We start from the raw sequence: 20,912 nt of genomic DNA, 5'->3' as shown, positions 1-20,912 counted from the left end.
CACAGGCCTGGTAGTATAACACACATTCCCTGAACACTAGGTACAACTGGAAAAGCAAACATAAGAGTGTCAGCTCTGCCTAGTTGTCAGTACTATTTGGTTAGGGATTAAAAAGCTTCGTGTTTGTACAAAATATAATAAGAGAAGTGTAACTCCGCAGGGAAGAAACTCCCAGAACCAGTGCCTCATCTAGGGGCTGTCTGGCCTGGGCTCCTCTGCCACATGGCACTTGTAGTAAATAACTCAAGGTTGATGGGGACTTGTACATTTTTAATGGGGCCCAAATGATTCAAATTCTGCCAACTTTTCTTTTTTTCAATTTTTTTTTTTTCATTTTTCATCTTTTCCTGATTCTTAATTATTATTACCCTTTGTTTTTCTGTGCTTTCAATTCCACAGGATATACAAAAACCGTGTTTACACTACATAACATAATGATGTGTTTGTCATTCATGTGATCTGATCTTGAAATTTACATTTTTTTCAGCAGATTTTTAAATGTGCTGTTCAGCGTATAATGTAAAATTCATCACCCTTTAATAATACAAAGAATTGTTATGTTTCAACATGTAATTGGAAATTACCTATGAAGTGCTATTTTCTTGCTCCAGTTGATTTGTACCTTCCTGATGGATATTGGGTATGTGCAGAATAAATACCGTATTTGAGATACCACTCTGAACAGTTAATCCTGCTTGTTTGCACATGCTGCGTACAAATCATAGACATGTGATTATTCTTTTAACACTATTTGACGTACATCAGTCCTGAGCACGTCACTTTGTGCTCTATGATGGATATATACGTCGTGCTTATCGCACAGTACAGCTTCAGTATTGGTGCGATCAACTACAGGATCATGACTGATATCTACAGCTGGGTGTCTCAAATGCTACTATCAACAATAACCTACAAAATTCGAAAAATTGGAGCCAAAACTACTGTCTTAAAGAGAATGCAAAATTACATTTAATAAATGTCAGTACACCTATTAGAATAAAAATTACAAATGTACAATCAGACACACACAGCCATCACATGGGTATCAAAAGCAGGAAGGACACCGGTAACAAGTCCAGAATCCACACTGATAAATTAAACTCCGACCTGAGGAATCAAGTTCTTAAGGCTAATAAACCAAGTAATAAGGTGCATATATAACTTTAAGAGCAACTAGTCAAAAGGATTAGCCAAAGATTGATCCTCGCCCATAGTGGTCGCAGTGTGGAAGTGGACTGCCAGCCCTTACGCACGTTTCGCATATTCTTCTGGGGGCTTTTGACACCTGTGTGATGGCTGTGTGTCTAATTGTACGTTTGTAATTCTTATTTTAATATGTGTACTGACATTTAATAAATGTAACTTTGTATTCTCTTTAAAGGGAACCTGTCACCCCGGTTTTTCAGAACGAGATAAAAATACTGTTAAATAGGGCCTGAGCTGAGCGTTACTATAGTGTATTTTGTGTACCCTGATTCCACCCCTAAGCTGCCGAAATAACTTACCAAAGTCGCCGTTTTCGCCTGTCAATCAGGCTGGTCAGGTCAGATGGGCGTGGCGACATCGCTGGTTCTTCCCCCAGATCTTGCATATATTTCCGTTGGTGGCGTAGTGGTTTGCGCATGCCCATCTTCTGAATCCACTGGGCAGGAGAAGAAAAAACGCGCGATCGGCGCTATTTCCCTGATGATCTGTGGGGGCGGCCATCTTCCTAAGGCCGCGCGTGCGCATATGGAGTCCTCTGCTGCCCGGGGCTTCAGGAAAATGGCCGTGGGATGCCGCACGTGCGCAGATGGAGATCGCGGCGGCCATTTTCCTGAAGCCGAGTTCGCATCTCAACTTCAGGAAAATGGCCGCCGCGATCTCCATCTGCGCACGCAAATGAGTAGACACAAATGAGTTAGACAGAGGGAGACTGCAGCACCCCTGCAGTGTGATGGGTTACTATGGCAACCAGAGGCTTGGCAATGGCCTCTGGGCCATTGATTCATGCTTCACAAACCACAATGCACAATGCATACATAAGGCAAGCACAGCACATACAACAGGCGCGTCACACAAGCAAAGCATTATTTCGAACATGTGTGACAAGTCACACAAGCCCAGTGTGCAAATCAGCCATATCACACAAGTGCACAGATCACTTGTCACACAACAATTCCCCGCTCTAAGCTGTGAATTCAGATTTAGGTAGACCCTTGTTTATCTTCCAGTGTCATCCAACCACAGATGTGCTCAGAAACTGAGTATCTCTGTGGTTAACTGGTAGGAGATGAGGCACAAGTGTGGCTGTGCCCTGGTATGGAGCTACTCTGTTCCCTGTTATCCATCCCCACGCAATGTCCACAGCCGATTGAATAACCACAGACAACAGGTCTCGGGGATAACAGCTGCTTTACTTCAGCAGAACGGGGAGATGTGACATGTAGCAATGGTTTACAGTTCACATTGGAGTTTCCACGGCCAATACAGTTCAGGATTGGATTCTGATACAGAATTGAAGTTCTGGAGCTTTAAGAACCGTTATTAGTTACAAGCAGTACTTGCAAGTAATTATAAGAGCGTTCAAAGTCTTTTGGGGGCATATGAGTAGAAGAGAAGATATATATTCAGGGTATTTACAGACTTGGAGTCCTGTATCCTTTTCACAGCTTGTTGTGGTCTGTGCAGAAATATACTTGAAGTAAATAACGGATAATTTGCGGTGAGGCAGAAGACCCTCAATTTCCTCAACACGTGGGGCAATAGGTTCTTCTGTGCATTTTGGTGCTACCTAATGCTGTAGAAGCATCGGTAAATCCGGACAAGCCAAGACACAAGGTTAAAAGAAAAATGTAAGTCTTTAGCCATCTTGGCTGTAGAAGCCAAGGGAAAAATCCTAGGCATTAGAACTGGCTGTATGTCTTCAGATGAATAAGATTAAGAAAAGGAAGAACCTCCAGGCATGGGGCCTGGAGGGGTGAGGAGACCCCTCAACTGAGGTCTGCTCTGGGTCACATCTTGTACCAGACTCCCCAGGGAACTTTTTAGATCCCCAACTTGTCTAGACAGAGTCTGCAGGAAGCTCCTCCTATTGAAACTTGGTGACAGGGTCCAATAGGATCTATACCCAATTCTGTGTGAGATTGTACATTGTGAGAATAATATAGATCATGTATTTCACAAGCAGATGGTACTGCAGCTCAGCAATGGAAAAGTGCACTTAATAGAACACTGAAACACATACCTGCGGAATATATGAGATTAGTGAGTGTTGGATTCATTTAAACCATATAACAGGAAGAGGATAACTTAGGCCTCTTTCACACTTCAGTTATTTGGCGTCAGTCTAAAACCGCCATTTTCCTCAAATAACGGATCCGTCATTTTTTTTGACGGATCCGTTATTTTCCCATAGACTTGCATTAGTGACGGATTGTGACGGATGGTCGTCCGTTCCATCCGCCATGCGACGGATCCGTCGACATTTGGCGGACGTTTTCTGAAAATAGACGGACATTGGAACGTTTTTTGTCAACGCCGAAATGGCGGATCGCGACGGATCCGTCGCGTCCGCCATTCCATAGAATGGGCGCCTATGGGCGACGGATCCGCCGCAACCGTTTTTTCGGCGGATCCGTCGCCCCAATCCGTTTTTTCAATTGCGCATGCTCCAAAAAGTAGATACTTCTCCCAGACAACCCCCAAGTAACGGATCCGTCAAAAAAACGGATCCGTTAGAACCGTTTTCGCAACAATTGTGACGGATCCGTCAATCCGTCACTATGTCGGTAGTGACTGACGCCAAAAGACTGAAGTGTGAAAGAGGCCTCAGGAGTGAGTTGCAGTATACAGAGGCTACTCATGGTCTAGGGTTACTTAAAGGGACATGCACAATCTGGACCGGGTCACTACTTGTATGAAGTTCATTACACCTGGCCCTTTATTGATTTTGGCTGTAAAAAAAAAAAATACACAATTTTGTCTCGATTTTCAGAGGTCGAAGTAAAACACTACAGCTTTACTCAACTAGAGTCTGACATTTTGTTCATTGTTCTTTGCAAACTATCTGTAGCTCGGTGAGATTGGATGGAGAGCATCTGAACAGCAATTTTCAAGTCTTCTCACAGATTTTCAATGGGATTTAGGTCTGGACTGTGACTGGGCCTTTCAAACAGATGAATATGCTGACCAGCTTCCCTTTCCCTGCTGAAGAAAAGCATCCTCATAGCACGATGCTGCCACCACTTTATGGAACAGTGGGGATGGTGTTTTCAGGGTGATGTGCAGTGTTAGTTTTCCGCCACAGATAGTGTGCCAGAGCACATTCTTAGGGTATGTGCACACGTTGCGGACTCTCTGCGGATCCGCAGCGTTTTTTGCGGTGCAGAAACGCTGCAGATCCGCAATTGAATTACAGTACAGTGTAAATCAATGAGAAAAAAAAATGCTGCGCACACTTTGCGGAAAATCCGCTGCGGTTTAAAAGAAGTAGCATGTCACTTCTTTTTTGCGAATCTGCAGCGTTTTTGTACCCATTCCATTATAGAAAACCGCAGGGGTAAAAAACGCAGCAAATCCACAAAAAAACGCACAAAAAACGCTGCGGAACTGCACAAAAAAACGCGTCCAATCCGCAGGTGCTTTTTCTGCCAGGAGAGGCATAGTCGGCACCAGAAATTCCAAAGCCTAATCCGCAACGTGTGCACATAGCCTAACACATGTTACCTGTGTTCCCTCCATGGCTTTTTGAAAATTGCAAACTGGACTTCTTATGGTTTGATTATAAAAATTACTTTCTTCTTGCCGCTCTTCAATAAAGACTAGATATGTGGAGTACACGACTAATAGTTGTCCTGTCGAAAGGTTCTCCCACCTGAGCTGTGGATCTCTGCAGCTTCTTCATAGAGTTTAGGTGGACAGCCATGTTCTAGGTTTGCAGTTGTGCTATACTCCTTTGATTTTTGGATGATAGATTGAACAGTGCTCCATGAGATGTTCACTGCTTGAGCAAATTTTTTCTTAAAACCTAACCCTGTTCTACTCTTCTCCATAATGTTATCCCTGACCTCCGAGGCCTTCACATAACACCTGTAGTTATACTGAGAATAAATTGCACACAGTTGGACTCAGCTTACTAGTATGTGACTCCTGGAGGCAATTGGTCGCGCAGGATTTTATTTAGGGATATCAGACTACAGGGGGCTAAATACAAATGCACATTGCAATTTTCACATTTAGAAAATATTTAGAAAACCATGTATCATTTCATTTACACTCCACAAATACTTGCTACTTTCTGTTGGTATATCATATAAAATCCCAATAAAAGACATTTACATTTCTGGGCATAACGTTAAAAAATTGTAAAAGTCTATAGGGTATGAATAGATTTTCAAGTCACTGCATATTCGCCCTGCAGCTGCCTACTTATTCATCTGTCAGCATAAACGGCACAGTGACTCACCTGTAATCTCGCCCAGTGCTCCTTGCACATGTTTAACCCCTTTACCCCCAAGGGTGGTTTGCACGTTAATGACCAGGCCAATTTTTACAATTCTGACCACTGTCCCTTTATGAGGTTATAACTCCGAAACGCTTCAACGGATCCTGGTGATTCTGACATTGTTTTCTCGTGACATATTGTACTTCATGATAGTGGTAAAATTTCTTTGATAGTACCTGCGTTTATTTGTGAAAAAAACGGAAATTTGGCGAAAATTTCGCAATTTTCAAACTTTGAATTTTTATGCAATTAAATCACAGAGATATGTCACACAAAATACTTAATAAGTAACATTTCCCACATGTCTCCTTTACATCAGCATAATTTTGGAACCAATTTTTTTTTTTTGTTAGGGAGTTATAAGGGTTAAAAGTTGACCAGCAATTTCTCATTTTTACAACACCATTTTTTTTTAGGGACCACGTCTCATTTGAAGTCATTTTGAGGGGTCTATATGATAGAAAATGCCCAAGTGTGACACCATTCTAAAAACTGCACCCCTCAAGGTGCTCAAAACCACATTCAAGAAGTTTATTAACCCTTCAGGTGTTTAATAGGAATTTTTGGAATGTTTAAATAAAAATGAACATTTAACTTTTTTACACAAAAAATTTACTTCAGCTCCAATTTGTTTTATTTTACCAAGGGTAACAGGAGAAATTGGACCCAAAAAGTTGTTGTCCAATTTGTCCTGAGTACGCTGATACCCCATATGTGGCAGTAAACCACTGTTTGGGCGCATGGGAGAGCTCGGAAGGGAAGGAGCGCTATTTGACTTTTCAATGCAAAATTGACAGGAATTGAGATGGGACGCCATGTTGCGTTTGGAGAGCCACTGATGTGCCTAAACATTGAAACCCCCCACAAGTGACACCATTTTGGAAAGTAGACCCCCTAAGGAACTTATCTGGATGTGTGGTGAGCACTTTGACCCACCAAGGGCTTCACAGAAGTTTATAATGCAGAGCCATAAAAATAAAACAAAATTTTTTTCCCACAAAAATTATTTTTTAGCCCCCAGTTTTGTATTTTCCCTAGGGTAACAGGAGAAATTGGACCCCAAAAGTTGTTGTCCAATTTGTCCTGAGTACGCTGATACCCCATATGTGGGGGGGAACCACCGTTTGGGCGCATGGGAGGGTTCGGAAGGGAAGGAGCGCCATTTGGAATGCAGACTTAGATGGAATGGTCTGCAGGCGTCACATTGCGTTTGCAGAGCCCCTAATGTACCTAAACAGTAGAAACCCCCCACAAGTGACACCATTTTGGAAAGTAGACCCCCTAAAGAACTCATCTTGATGTGTTGTGAGAGCTTTGAACCCCCAAGTATTTCACTACAGTTTATAACGCAGAGCCATGCAAATAAAAAATATTTTTTTTTCCACAAAAATTATATTTTAGCCCCCAGTTTTGTATTTTTCCAAGGTTAGCAGGAGAAATTGGACCCTAAATGTTGTTGTCCAATTTGTCCTGAGTACGCTGATACCCGATATGTGGGGGGGAACCACCGTTTGGGCGCATGGGAGGGCTCGGAAGGGAAGGAGCATCATTTGGAATGCAGACTTAGATGGATTGGTCTGCAGGCGTCACATTGCGTTTGCAGAGCCCCTAATGTACCTAAACAGTAGAAACCCCCCACAAGTGACCCCATATTGGAAACTAGACCCCTCAATGAACTTATCTAGATGTGTTGTGAGAACTTTGAACCCCCAAGTGTTTCACTATAGTTTATAACGCAGAGCCGTGAAAATAAAAAATCTTTTTGTTTTCCCACAAAAATTATTTTTTAGCCCCCAGTTTTGTATTTTCCCAAGGGTAACAGGAGAAATTGGTCCACAAAAGTTGTTGTCCAATTTGTCCTGAGTACGCTGATACCCCATATGTTGGGGTAAACCCCTGTTTGGGCACACAGGAGAGCTCGGAAGGGAAGGAGCACTGTTTTACTTTTTCAACGCAGAATTGGCTGGAATTGAGATCGGACGCCATGTCGTGTTTGGAGAGCCCCTGATGTGCCGAAACAGTGGAAACCCCCCAATTATAACTGAAACCCTAATCTAAACACACCCCTAACCCTAATTCCAACGGTAACCCTAACCACACCTCTAACCCTGACACACCCCTAACCCTAATCCCAACCCTATTCCCAACTGTAAATGTAATCTAAACCCTAACCCTAACTTTAGCCCCAACCCTAACTGTAGCCCCAACCCTAGCCCTAACCCTAGCCCTAACCCTAGCCCTAACCCTAGCCCTAACCCTAACCCTAGCCCTAACCCTAGCCCTAACCCTAGCCCTAACCCTAACCCTAGCCCTAACCCTAGCCCTAACCCTAGCCCTAACCCTAGCCCTAGCCCTAACCCTAGCCCTAATGGGAAAATGGAAATAAATACATTTTTTTTTATTTTTCCCTAACTAAGGGGGTGATGAAGGGGGGTTTGATTTACTTTTATAGCGAGTTTTTTAGCGGATTTTTATGATTGGCAGCCGTCACACACTGAAAGACCCTTTTTATTGCAAAAAATATTTTTTGCAATACCACATTTTGAGAGCTATAATTTTTCCATATTTTGGTCCACAGAGTCATGTGAGGTCTTGTTTTTTGCGGGACGAGTTGACGTTTTTATTGAAAACATTTTTGGGCACGTGACATTTTTTTATCGCTTTTTATTCCGATTTTTGTGAGGAAGAATGACCAAAAGCCAGCTATTCATGAATTTCTATTGGGGGAGGCGTTTATACCGTTCCGCGTTTGGTAAAATTGATAAATCAGTTTTATTCTTCGGGTCAGTACGATTACAGCGATACCTCATTTATATCATTTTTTTATGGTTTGGTGCTTTTATACGATAAAAACTATTTTACAGAAAAAATAATTATTTTTGCATCGCTTTATTCTCAGGACTATAACTTTTTTATTTTTTTGCTGATGATGCTGTATGGCGGCTCTTTTTTTGCGGGACAATATGATGCTTTCAGCGGTACCATGGTTATTTATATCTGTCCTTTTGATCGCGTGTTATTCCACTTTTTGTTCGGCGGTATGATAATAAAGCGTTGTTTTTTGCCTCGTTTTTTTTTTTTTTTTCTTACGGTGTTTACTGAAGGGGTTAACTAGTGGGACAGTTTTATAGGTCGGGTCGTTACGGACGCGGCGATACTAAATATGTGTACTTTTATTGGTTTTTTTTTTTTATTTAGATGAAGAAATGTATTTATGGGAATAATATATATTTTTTTTTTTTCATTATTTTGGAATATTTTTTTTATTTTTTTTACACATTTGGAAAAATTTTTTTTTACTTTTTTACTTTGTCCCAGGGGGGGACATCACAGATCAGTGATCTGACAGTTTGCACAGCACTCTGTCAGATCACTGATCTGACATGCAGCGCTGCAGCCTTCACAGTGCCTGCTCTAAGCAGGCTCTGTGAAGCCACCTCCCTCCCTGCAGGACCCGGATCCGCGGCCATCTTGGATCCGGGGCTCGAGCAGGGAGGGAGGTGAGGAGACCCTCGCAGCAACGCGATCACATCGCGTTGCTGCGGGGGGCTCAGGGAAGCCCGCAGGGAGCCCCCTCCCTGCGCGGTGCTTCCCTGCACCGCCGGCACATCGCGATCATCTTTGATCACGGTGTGCCAGGGGTTAATGTGCCGGGGGCGGTCCGTGACCGCTCCTGGCACATAGTGCCGGATGTCAGCTGCGATAAGCAGCTGACACCCGGCCGCGATCGGCCGCGCTCCCCCCGTGAGCGCGGCCGATCGGCTATGACGTACTATCCCGTCCAGGGTCAGATAAGCCCAGGGCACCTCGACGGGATAGTACGTCTAAGGTCACAGAGGGGTTAAAATAGTTTTTAACTGTATATATATATATATATATATATATATATATATATATATATATATATATATATTTTATTTTTTTTTGGCTAAAGATTTCCCTCTAAAAATCAGTGAATAGCTCTATATAAAGACTCCATTCCTTGCTCACAAGATTGTCTGTCTCTATGTGCATTTATTTTCACTCTGACCCCTTTACAACCTCGGACTTATCCATACATCCAGGTCGCCTGGCACTTAACGACCTTGGACGTATGGATATGTCATATTTTTAATGCGGCATAGCGACCACAGTCGTGGTGATCACATTAAAGTTCCGCCACCATCTTACCACAAACCACATGGAGTCGATGTCTCGAGGGACGACAATGTTCCGCCACAACTACAATTGCTGGGATTGGCGGTTCAATTCTGAACCACCAATCGCAGCGTTTCTCAGTGATTCAGGCAATTAGATGTCCAGCCTATGATCGATGCTGTAAGAGTTGCGAGTTCAAAGTGCTCACCACACATCTAGATAAGTTTCTTGAATGGTCTAGTTTCCGAAATGGTGTCACTTGTGGGAGTTTTTCACATCAGGGGCTCTCCAGACACAACATGGTGACCGCTAATGATTCAAACAAATTTTACTTTTAAAAAGTCAAATGGCGCTCCTTCCAATCCCTACCATGCACCCAAACCGTGGTTTCCCCCACGTATGGGGTATCTGCATGTTCAGGAAAAATTGTACTGCAAATTTGGGGGACCACTTTTTCCTGTTACCCTTGTGAAAATAGAAAAAAAATTGGGGTCTAAAGTATAATTTTAGTGAAAAAAAGTTAAATGTTTATTTTTTTCCTTCTGCATTGCTTCAGTTCCTGTGAAGCTTCCGAATCTACTATATAATTGTCTAAGGGTCACTTCCGTTTTTCTGTCTGTCCCTCTGTCTGTCACAGATATTCATTGGTCGCGGCCTCTGTCTGTCATGGAATCCAAGTCGCTGATTGGTCTCGCCAGCTGCCTGTCATGGCTGCCGCGATCAATCAGCGACTGCCACAGTCCGATTAGTCCCTCCCCTGCAGTCGGCGCCCGCTCCATAATCCCCGCAGTCACTGCTCACACAGGGTTAATGCCAGCGGTAACGGACCGCGTTATGCCGCTGGTAACTCACTCCGTTACCGCTACTATTAACCCTGTGTGACCAAGTTTTTACTATTGATGATGCCTATGCAGCGTCAATAGTAAAAACATCTAATGTTAAAAATAATTTAAAAAAAATAAAAAATCATTTCGCGACGCTTCGGTGACCGCTCCATGCAAGCGGTAGGTTCCGGTGCCAAGGATGGTATGGGAGAAGGACCTGCCATGACGTCACGGTCATGTGACCGCGAGATCATCGCAGGTCCTGCACGAGAAGGACCTGCCATGACGTCACGGTCATGTGACCGAACTACAAGGGGCCCTTGGAAGGTGAGTATATGCTTATTTTTTATTTTTTAACCTGTGACATACGTGGCTGGGCAATATACTATGTAGCTGGGCAATATACTACATGACTGGCCAATATACTACGTGGCTGGGCAATATACTGCGTGGCTCTGTGCTGTATACTACGTGACTGGGCAATATACTACATGACTGGGCAATATACTACGTGCCTGGGCAATATACTACGTGGCTGGACAATATACTACGTGGCTGGGGAATATAGTATGTGGTTGGGCAATATACTACGTCACTGGGCAATATACTACGTGGCTGGGCAATATACCACGTGGCTGGGCAATATACCACGTGACTGGGCAATATACCACGTGACTGGGCAATATACTACGTGGCTGGGCAATATACTACGTGGCTGGGCAATATACTACGTGGCTGGGCAATATACTACGTGACTGGGCAATATACTACGTGGCTGGGCAATATACTACGTGGCTGGGCAATATACTATGTGGCTGGGCAATATACTACGTGGCTGGGCAATATACTATGTCGCTGGGCAATATACTACGTGGACATACATATTCTAGAATTCCCTTAAGCGTTAGAATCAGGCCACCATCTAGTGGTTAATAAACTTCTTGAATGGGGTATTTTCTGTCACACAGATACGTCAGTCACTCCAAATGTGATGTGGTCACTAAAAAAAATGTTTTTTGTAATTTTGTTGTAAAAATTAGAAATCTCTGGTTAGCTTTTAACTTCTTAACAACACAGAAATTGTTCCAAATATTGTGCTGATGCAAAGTAGACTTGTGGGAAATGTTATTTATTAACTACTAGCTGAAGAGCCCGGTGTTGCCTGGGCATAGTAAATATCTGTGGTTAGTTATAGCACCTCACGTCTCTTATTTTCCCATCACGCCTCTCATTTTCCCAATCACATCTTTCATTTTCCCCCTCACATCTCTCATTTTCTCCCTCACACCTCTCATTTTCTCCCTCACTCCTCTCATTCCCCCCTAACACTTGTCATTTAGACCTCACATCTGTCATTTTCCAATCACTCCACTATTTTCCCTCACTCCTCTCATTTTGCACTCACACCTTTTCATTTTCACCTCACACCTCTCATTTTCACATCAGTATATACATGTTTGTCATCTCCCTTATATATAGTATACACCTGTATGTCCTCTCCTGTATATAGCATATACCTGTATGTCATCTCCCCTGTCTATAGTATATACCTGCTTTGTGTCATCTCCCCTGTATATAGTATATACCTGTATGTCATCTCCTTCTATATATAGTATATACCTGTATGTCATCTCCTCCTGTATATAGTATATACGTGTGTCATCTCCCTTGTATATAGTATATATCTGTGTCATCTCCTCCTGTATATAGTATATACCTGTATGTCATCTTCTATATATAGCATATACCTGTATGTCATCTCCTTCTGTATATAGTATATACCTGTGTCATCTCTTCCTGTATATAGTATATACCTGTGTCATCTCCTCCTGTATATAGTATGTACCTGTATGTCATCTCCTCCTGTATATAGTATGTACCTGTATGTCATCTCCTCCTGTATATAGTATGTACCTGTGTGTCATCTCTCCTGTATATAGTATATACCTGTGTGTCATCTCCTCCAGTATTAGACCTCGTTCACACGTTATTTGCTCAGTATTTTTACCTCAGTATTTGTAAGCTAAATTGGCAGCCTGATTAATCCCCCGCCAACAGGAAGCCCTCCCCCTGGCAGTATATATTAGCTCACACATACACATAATAGACAGGTCATGTGACTGACAGCTGCCGTATTTCCTATATGGTACATTTGTTGCTCTTGTAGTTTGTCTGCTAAATTAATCAGATTTTTATTTTTGAAGGATAATACCAGACTTGTGTGTGTTTTAGGGCGAGTTTCGTTTGTCAAGTTGTGTTTGTTGAGTTGCGTGTGGCGACATGCATGTAGCGACTTTTGTTAGATGAGTTTTGTGTGGCAACATGCGTGTAGCAACTTTTTGTGTCGAGTTGCATGACAGGTTAGTGTAGCAAGTTGTGTGCAGCAAGTTTTGCGCATGGCGAGTTTTGCGCGTGGCGAGTTTTATGTGTGGTGCGTTTTGAGTATGTGCAAGTTTTGTGTGAGGCAACTTTTGCATGTGTTGCAACTTTTGTGCATGTGGCAATTTTTCCACGTATGCAAGTTTTGCGTGTGGCGAGTTTTCCATGAGGTGAGTTTTGCACTTGTGGCGAGTTTTGCGTGAGCCTAATTTTTGCATGTGGCGAGTTTTGCGCGCGGCGAGTTTTGAGCGGCGACTTTTGTGTTTCGACTTTTATGTGGCGAGGTTGGTGTATGTGTGGTGAAATGTGTCCTGAGGGTGGTATATGTGTTCAAGCACGTGGTAGTTTGTGGCGCATTTTATGTGTGTGTTCATATCCCGGTGTGTGGTGAGTATCCCATGTCGGGGCCCCACCATAGCAACTGTACGGTATATACTCTTTGGCGCCATCGCTCTCATTCTTTAAGTCCCCCTTGTTCACATCTGGCAGCTGTCAATTTGCCTCCAACACTTTTCCTTTCACTTTTCCCCATTATGTAGATAGGGGCAAAATTGTTTGGTGAATTGGAAAGCGCGGGGTTAAAATTTCACCTCACAACATAGCCTATGATACTCTCAGGGTCCAGATGTGTGACTGTGCAAAATTTTGTGGCTGTAGCTGCGACGCCTCCAACACTTTTCCTTTCACTTTTTTCCCCATTATGTAGATAGGGGCAAAATTGTTTGGTGAATTGGAACGCGCGGGGTTGAAATTTCACCTCACAACATAGCCTATGACGCTCTCGGGGTTCAGACGTGTGATTGTGCAAAATTTTGTGGCTGTAGCTGCGACGGTGCAGATGCCAATCCCGGACATACATACATACATACACACACACACACACACACACACATTCAGCTTTATATATTAGACTAGCTGAAGAGCCCGGCGTTGCCTGGGCATAGTAAATATCTGTGGTTAGTTATAGCACGTCACTTCTCTTATTTTCCCATCACGCCTCTCATTTTCCCAATCACATCTCTCATTTTCTCCCTCACATCTCTCATTCCCCCCTAACACTTGTCAATTCAACCTCACATCTGTCATTTTCTGATCACTCCATTATTTTTCCTCACTCCTCTCATTTTGCACTCACACCTTTTCATTTTCACCTCACACCTCTCATTTTCACCTCATCACCTCAGGATATACATGTTTGTCATCTCCCTTATATATAGTATACATCTGTATGTCATCTCCTGTATATAGTATATACCTGTATGTCATCTCCCCTGTATATATTATATACCTGCTGTGTGTCATCTCCCCTATATATAGTATATACCTGAATGTCATCTCCTTCTATATATAGTATATACCTGTATGAAATCTCCTCCTGTATATAGTATATACCTGTGTGTCATCTCCCCTGTATATAGTATATATCTGTGTGTCATCTCCTCCTGTATATAGTATATACCTGCATGTCATGACGTGTGACTGTGCAAAATTTTGTGGCTGTAGCTTCAACGCCTCCAACACTTTTCCTTTCACTTTTTTCCCCATTATGTAGATAGGGGCAAAATTGTTTGGTGAATTGGAATGTGCGGGGTTAAAATTTCGCCTCACAACATAGCCTATGACGCTCTCGGGGTCCAGACGTGTGACTGTGCAAAATTTTGTGGCTGTAGCTGCGACGGTGCAGATGCCAATCCCGGACATACATACACACGTACACACATACACACATTCAGCTTTATATAGTAGATTTTGTGTGACCTAACTCTCTGATTTGAGGACATAAGAATTTAAAGTTTGAATTTATTTGCCAAATTTCCAGGGTTGTTTTCACAAACAACCGTAATTCATATCAAATAAATGTTACCACTCTCATGAAGTACAATATGTCACGAAAAAACAACCTCAGAATCAGTGGGATCCATTGCAGCGTTCCAGAGTTATTATGTCATAAAATGACACTGGTCAGAATTGTAAAATTTGGCTTGGTCATGAAGGTGCAAACGGCCTTGGGGGTTAAGGGGTTAAATTGCAAAAAAAAAAAAAAAAATCAACTTTTCTATTTACATTGTGTTTAATTTCCTGGAAGTTTCTCTTACATTTAGGTGCAAAGAGATCTAGTTGGATTGTATTCTGTGTTATCTTTGTGGTCGCACACAGTGGTAGGTGGTCGTCTAGAGAGAAATGTGTCCATTTTCTGGGAATTCTAATGCTATGTGGCCACAATCAGGAGTAGCACTAGCACTGTGTGCGAAATGCTGCGGCATTGCACTTGAGAAGCACAGTGGATGAGGAAATAGCGCACTGTGCTTCTATTTACCGCTGTGTAAACTCACCCGCAGTGCGGATCTACACGCCGCAGCATGCCCATTTCTGTAGCTGAGATTCTATAGTCTCCTCTACAGATTTTGACCAATTGAATCTAATTACTTGTAGTGAATCCGCTTGTACTGACAAGTGCGGCAGTTAGAACGCAGCGTTGCTATTCCTGATCATGGGGACGATCACGTGGCTGAATGTCTAAGTTCACATAACTGTATTTTCAGTCTGGCTTCTGTCCGTGGTAAAAGCTCGGTCCAATGGAAGTCGTTAGTACAGTTCAGATAACAGGTTGTTTGTTTTGTTTTTTTGTTCTTTTGCACAGACCAAATTTCGGATGCGACTCTCCTTATGATTGAGCCAAAATTTAAAAAAAATCAGATCCTATATTGATCAAGCCTATAGCATCCAATTTTTACAAATATACTGTTGTTATTGAACCTTTATCAAAGCGTTGTTAAACCTAGGAAACTGTGTTTTGCAAACTTTATTCTCTGCTGCTGTATAAAGATCTAAATTGGATGATTTCTTTCTATGCCTGTGTGAAGTTAGCCTTTCGCAGGTGCACCTTGGCCATGTACACACAGACTACTATCTGGGTGCCCTCATGGCCCCTAACATCAATGTTGCAAGGTCATTTAGAGGGACATCTTTGCAGTCATGCCAGTGTAGTTACCCAGTGGCAGTCTCAACACTGGAGGATACCTTTGGGCAGAAATGATATTCCATCCATTTCTTATGTGAGGTGCATGTCCGTGTCGTACAGTATCGGTAATTCAGACCTGCGTCTGGTACCTTATTTGCGATCAAAGAGTCACATGTTCTCCTGACTTTTTTATTCCAGAGATTTTACAGAAGAAATGGCCATACTTTGGAACAACCGGGCCAACGCCCTATTTAAACTTCAGCAATGGGCAGAAGCATTTGTATCCGCAGAGAAAAGTATACAGTTGTGTCCATCTTTTGTGAAGGTGAGCTTTCAGGCTGACTACCGGCGTTGTACTGATTGGATCGCTGAGAAAAAACTTGGACTATAACAAATGTAATGTCCCTGTTAATGAGAAACGTTCTGTAAGGCTATGTGTGCACAGCATCTTATAGGAGCCGGTGCAGCCACTGAGGTTTCCCAGGTGAAGTCACTTCAGGAAATGGCGGTGCTCATTTTTCTAAGGTGGTTTTGCTGCCATTCTTTTGGCGCCTCTGCTGTTGGCCTCTTTACTCTGTTCCTTGGAGCACAGAGAGCAGGCGATTCTGAGCGCCTGAATAATTAACATGTCACTCTTTTTTTTTAACTGCTTCAGATTTTCCGATCCCTGAAGTGGTTAAAAGATGCGATTTAAGACCGAACATGTGCACAGCAATATCGTTTTGACATTGCTGTGTATTCTGGCCTTTTCATGGGGCGCTTTTGCAGCGCATTTTCTGGCAGGCTCTGATATTGGTGAGTCTTCTTGAGAGTCATATAGTAGGAAATTGATGCTCTGTATTTAATTTGGGCTACATGAGGATGGCCTTACTGGTAGTGTGTCTTGGGAAAGGAATAATTGGGCATACAAACAAAGGTGGGATGAAACAGTGAAGGATATGTTTTAGCTGGCTGTTCTGCTCTTGGTCAGCCATGTCTCCTCTCCTGCAAACCGATCTAATGTGTTTCACAGCATTTGTTCCCCTCAACCCTTCTTCTCTTTGTGTCCCCTAAAGCTGTCAGTCAGATCACCAATTCTTCCAACCACTTCTGCGTTTTGTATTTTTTCAATTTTTAAATGAACAAACAAGTAACTTAACTGAAATCTGTCATAATTTTACTTTAAAATGGATTTGTTTTAAGAGATTTTTGGCTTAAATAGATTAAAGCTTGTGTGGGTTTCCTCCGGGTTCTCCGGTTTCCTCCCACACTCCTAAGACCTACTGGTAGGGAATCCAGATTGTGAGCCCCAATGGGGATAGTGATGATATTGTCTGTAAAGTGCTGTGGAATTAATGGAGCTATATAAGTGAGTAAAATAAATAATAACAAAGCTAATTCATTGCCTGTTCATTTTTGCCATGTCTCATGCTCTTTGTATATCTATTCCTCATGGCTCTTAAGACGGTTGCTTCCAGTCACTGAATCGATACCGTGATACCTGATGTGATCTCTATTTTGTGCCGTGCAGGCTTATTACCGTGCCGGGATTTCAGCTCTGAAGTTACATGATTTACCTACTGCTCTGATGTACTTTGAAGCTGGCCTCCGGAGTCCTGGTCAGTGCTTGGATAACGATGTTGTAGAATTTCTACATGGAATCTTCCAGTGTTTTCAAGGTAATGATTGTATTTTATACTAACCTAATACATTTCAGTATGTTAATTAAAAAGGCTTTTAATTCAACTTTTATAAGAAACAAATAAGAGATTCTAGTATATGGGGACTTTTTACTGTGTGAGTGACATCAGAAGCCCTGGAGAAAATTGTATCCGTCATGATATTCTCCTCCAAGAAGACATGACTGTTATATGCATAGATTTACTGTAGGTCGGAAAAGAAAACTGAAAGAAGGTGTAGAAACCACAATGATACCCATGTAAGCAAGGCTTGGCTCAAAACCAGTGGAAGGAGAGAAAGAAAAAAAACAAAAAAGCAGGAGGTTAGCTACACCACTCCAATCAAGAGTCCACACCATAGTCTCAGGTTGCCGGCTGGGGTTGTCCATAAGTAATGTCTTTCTAACATGGTCAACATGCGAACATAAATGTTGGAAATTGAGAATATGTGACCCCATCTGTGCCATCTGATGGATACATAGTTCTGACTGACATAATCTGATGTAGAAGGGTTTTTCCAAGTTATATGTATGTAAAAATATCTAAACCAGATGTTTCCACTTTACACACAATTCCTGAAGTTATCATTCACTGTAAAAAAAATTGCTCCTTTTTTTAAATTATCTGTAGTAGATTGTAGTCAAAATGTGCAGATGGCAATATGCATTTCAGCTGCAAGTAGAGACTACAGTACTTGGATGGGATACATCAGGGGGCATTCATGTATTGGGGTGTCATAGCCTTGGTAAGCATCGTTCAGAGCAAACAAACATTGTGCCTATCCATAAATTATGGTCTGGATGTACCGTATTTTTCGGACTATAAGACGCACCGGACTGTAAGACGCACCCAGGTTTTAGAGGTGGAACATAAGGAAAAAAATATTTGAAGCAAAAAAAAATAAAAAATGTGGTAAAATTTAATAACATACTATTATATGTGGTGTTATTATATATAATACTATGTTATTATGTTGGAAGCTGCGGGACCAGTGTGGTGTCTGTAAAGTACTATATGAAGACGCTGGAGGGTGAGTATAAGAATGGGGGCACAGGGCTTATATTTAAAGCACTACTCCAGAACTGAAAACTAACACTGGAGTGCTGCTTCAAGATCCCATTGGGAGAACTAGAACTCCCAGCATGTCCTGCAGATCCTATGGCATGCTGGGAGTTATAGTTCACCACAGGAGTGGCAGAGTGCTTTATTGTGTGTTGTGAAGACTAACCTCTTAATTGTGGCAGCCACTGTGGTGAGGTGAAAAGCTGGAGCATCCCATGACACCACAAAGCCCTCCCTCTTGTTGCCTCTCCACAGCACATGTAACGGAAGCGTGCAGATTCTAGTGCGGAGTCTGAAGGACCTGTGATGACATCAAAAGAGGGAGGGCTCTGTGCTGCCATGTGATGCTCCAGCCCACCCACTTCATGACATCACACAGGTCCTTATGCCTCAGCATCCAGCCCAGGCAGGTATGCAGCGATCTTGTCCCCTCTGGCCCCTGATGCTGCCCCCTCCTCCCCCAGACACACAGATCTCCCCAGCTGCTGCAGGAATCCAGCGCTGGGGAAACCATGTGTGTTTCAGTGAAGGACTATTCATGTGCTGCTCCCCATTCACTGCTCAGCTGACAGGTGGGCGGGGAAGCGGCTAATGAATATTCACTGCACTTTAATCATGGGGACCACTGGTTTCCCCAGCACTGGATTCCGGGTAGCTGGGGCATTTTCCTGCCTCCTGCAAATGGGATCCCAGTGCGATCTCACTCGCTGCTGCTCCCTCCCCACATGCTACATTCCGACGATAAGGCGCACCCAAATTTGGAGGAAAAAAGTGCGTCTTATGGTCAGAAAAATATGGTATATGCTGCTTCTCAGTAGTGTTCAGATCTTTTGTAAGGAGCAGAAAATACAGCTACAAAATGTTTTTTTCTTTTAATCAGTTGCTGGAAGGAACCATGCTTTTATGAGAATTCTTGACTACATCTTGAGAGAAAGATACACAAAGCATATCTGGCAGCCACTGATAGTGAAACTAATGAAAGAAAGCATGTACCAGGTAATATATTTGCAGTTTGTGACCCTGAACCACTGTGATTCCTTTGCTAAGTTGATTTTAATTTGTAGGGGTATTCTAATGCTTGGCAGTTATCCCTTATCAGTAAGGTAAAGGAATACTTCCCGATCGCTGGGGGTCTGACCACTGGGACGCCCATCAATCCCAAGCACTGGGGTTCTGAAGCACCCCATGTGTATGGAGTGATGGTCAATCATCACAATTCCTGCCCATTGCCTCTCATTCTGAATGTGACAGCCGGAGGAAGCCAAGCCCTGCACTTAGCTGCTCTTCAGCACATTCATAAGAATGAATGGAGCATGTCCGGCTCTATTATTATTATTATTATTATCATCATACATTTTTATAGCGCCATTTATTCCATGGCGCTTTGCATGTGGAAAGAGGCAAATATAGACAAATACATTAAACATGAGCAAAAAACAAGGGACATAGGTACATAAGGATGGAGGACCCTGCCAGCGAGGGCTCAGTCTGCAGGGGATGGGTGAGGATACACTAGGAGAGGGTAGAGCTGATTGTCCGGCGGTTCAGTAGGTTGAGGATCACTGCGGGCTGTAGGCTTGTCAGACAAGGTGAGTCTTCAGGTTCTTTGTGAAGGTTTCTATGGTAGGTGAGAGTCTGATGTGTTGGGGTAGAGAGTTCCAGAGTATGGGGGAAGCACGGGAGAAGTCTTGGATGCGGTTGTGGGAAGAAGAGATGAGAGGGGAGCAGAGGAGGAGATCTTAAGAGGATCGGAGGTTGCGTGTGGGTACACATGGTCTCTACAGAGCCCTGGTTCTCATTTAGATTTTAGAAGACAGTGCACAGACCTCTCTACTCCAATTCAGGGGTCTAACACCTCAAAAAATGAAATTGCTTAATCTGAACATAGCAACGCACCTGATGTGGTAGGGACCCACTTAAAGAGGTCGCTGTGAGGTGGCAGGTCAATGAGTTTGTCTGGAAGTAGTCACTGATATGGTAACTTGGCCTTAGCTGTTATTAATCAATATAGAAATTCGACATGTAAGAACATACAGTTAGATACAGAAACATTTGGCCAGTGACCGAATCTTTGTGATTTCAGCTCTGCATTCCGTTATTTTGGATTTGAAATTAAACAATGGTAATTGAAGCGTACACTTTCAGGTTTAATTAAAGGGGTTGAACAAAAATATCCTGTGAAACTTTTAGGAATTGCAACAATTTTTCTACAAAGAATCCTTATTTCGGGGGCTCAAAAGTAATTTGACAAATTAACATTACCATAAATAAAATGTACCGTACGTTTTTAATACTTTGTAGAGAATCCTTTGCAGGCAATGATTGCCTCATCTCTGGAAGCCATGGACATCACCAAACACTGGGTTTCTTCCTTTGTGATGATGTACCAGGCCTGATTGCAGCCG

General features: G+C 42.7%; 1 protein-coding gene across 1 annotated transcript in view; it reads left to right on the top strand.

The window, feature by feature from the left end:
• The window catches only part of TRANK1 (tetratricopeptide repeat and ankyrin repeat containing 1), a 150,777-nt gene that overhangs the window by 27,130 nt on the left and 102,735 nt on the right, over window positions 1-20,912 (top strand). Inside the window, exons 3-5 of the mRNA XM_069730314.1 lie at window positions 15,986-16,112; window positions 17,298-17,445; window positions 19,388-19,503. Of these exons, the coding sequence (XP_069586415.1) occupies window positions 15,986-16,112; window positions 17,298-17,445; window positions 19,388-19,503 (391 nt within the window). The remainder of the gene's footprint in view (window positions 1-15,985; window positions 16,113-17,297; window positions 17,446-19,387; window positions 19,504-20,912) is intronic.

Source organism: Ranitomeya imitator, chromosome 6, assembly GCF_032444005.1.
Source record: "Ranitomeya imitator isolate aRanImi1 chromosome 6, aRanImi1.pri, whole genome shotgun sequence".
NCBI classification, from domain to species: domain Eukaryota; kingdom Metazoa; phylum Chordata; class Amphibia; order Anura; family Dendrobatidae; genus Ranitomeya; species Ranitomeya imitator.
This window is presented reverse-complemented; position numbering and strand designations above follow the sequence as displayed.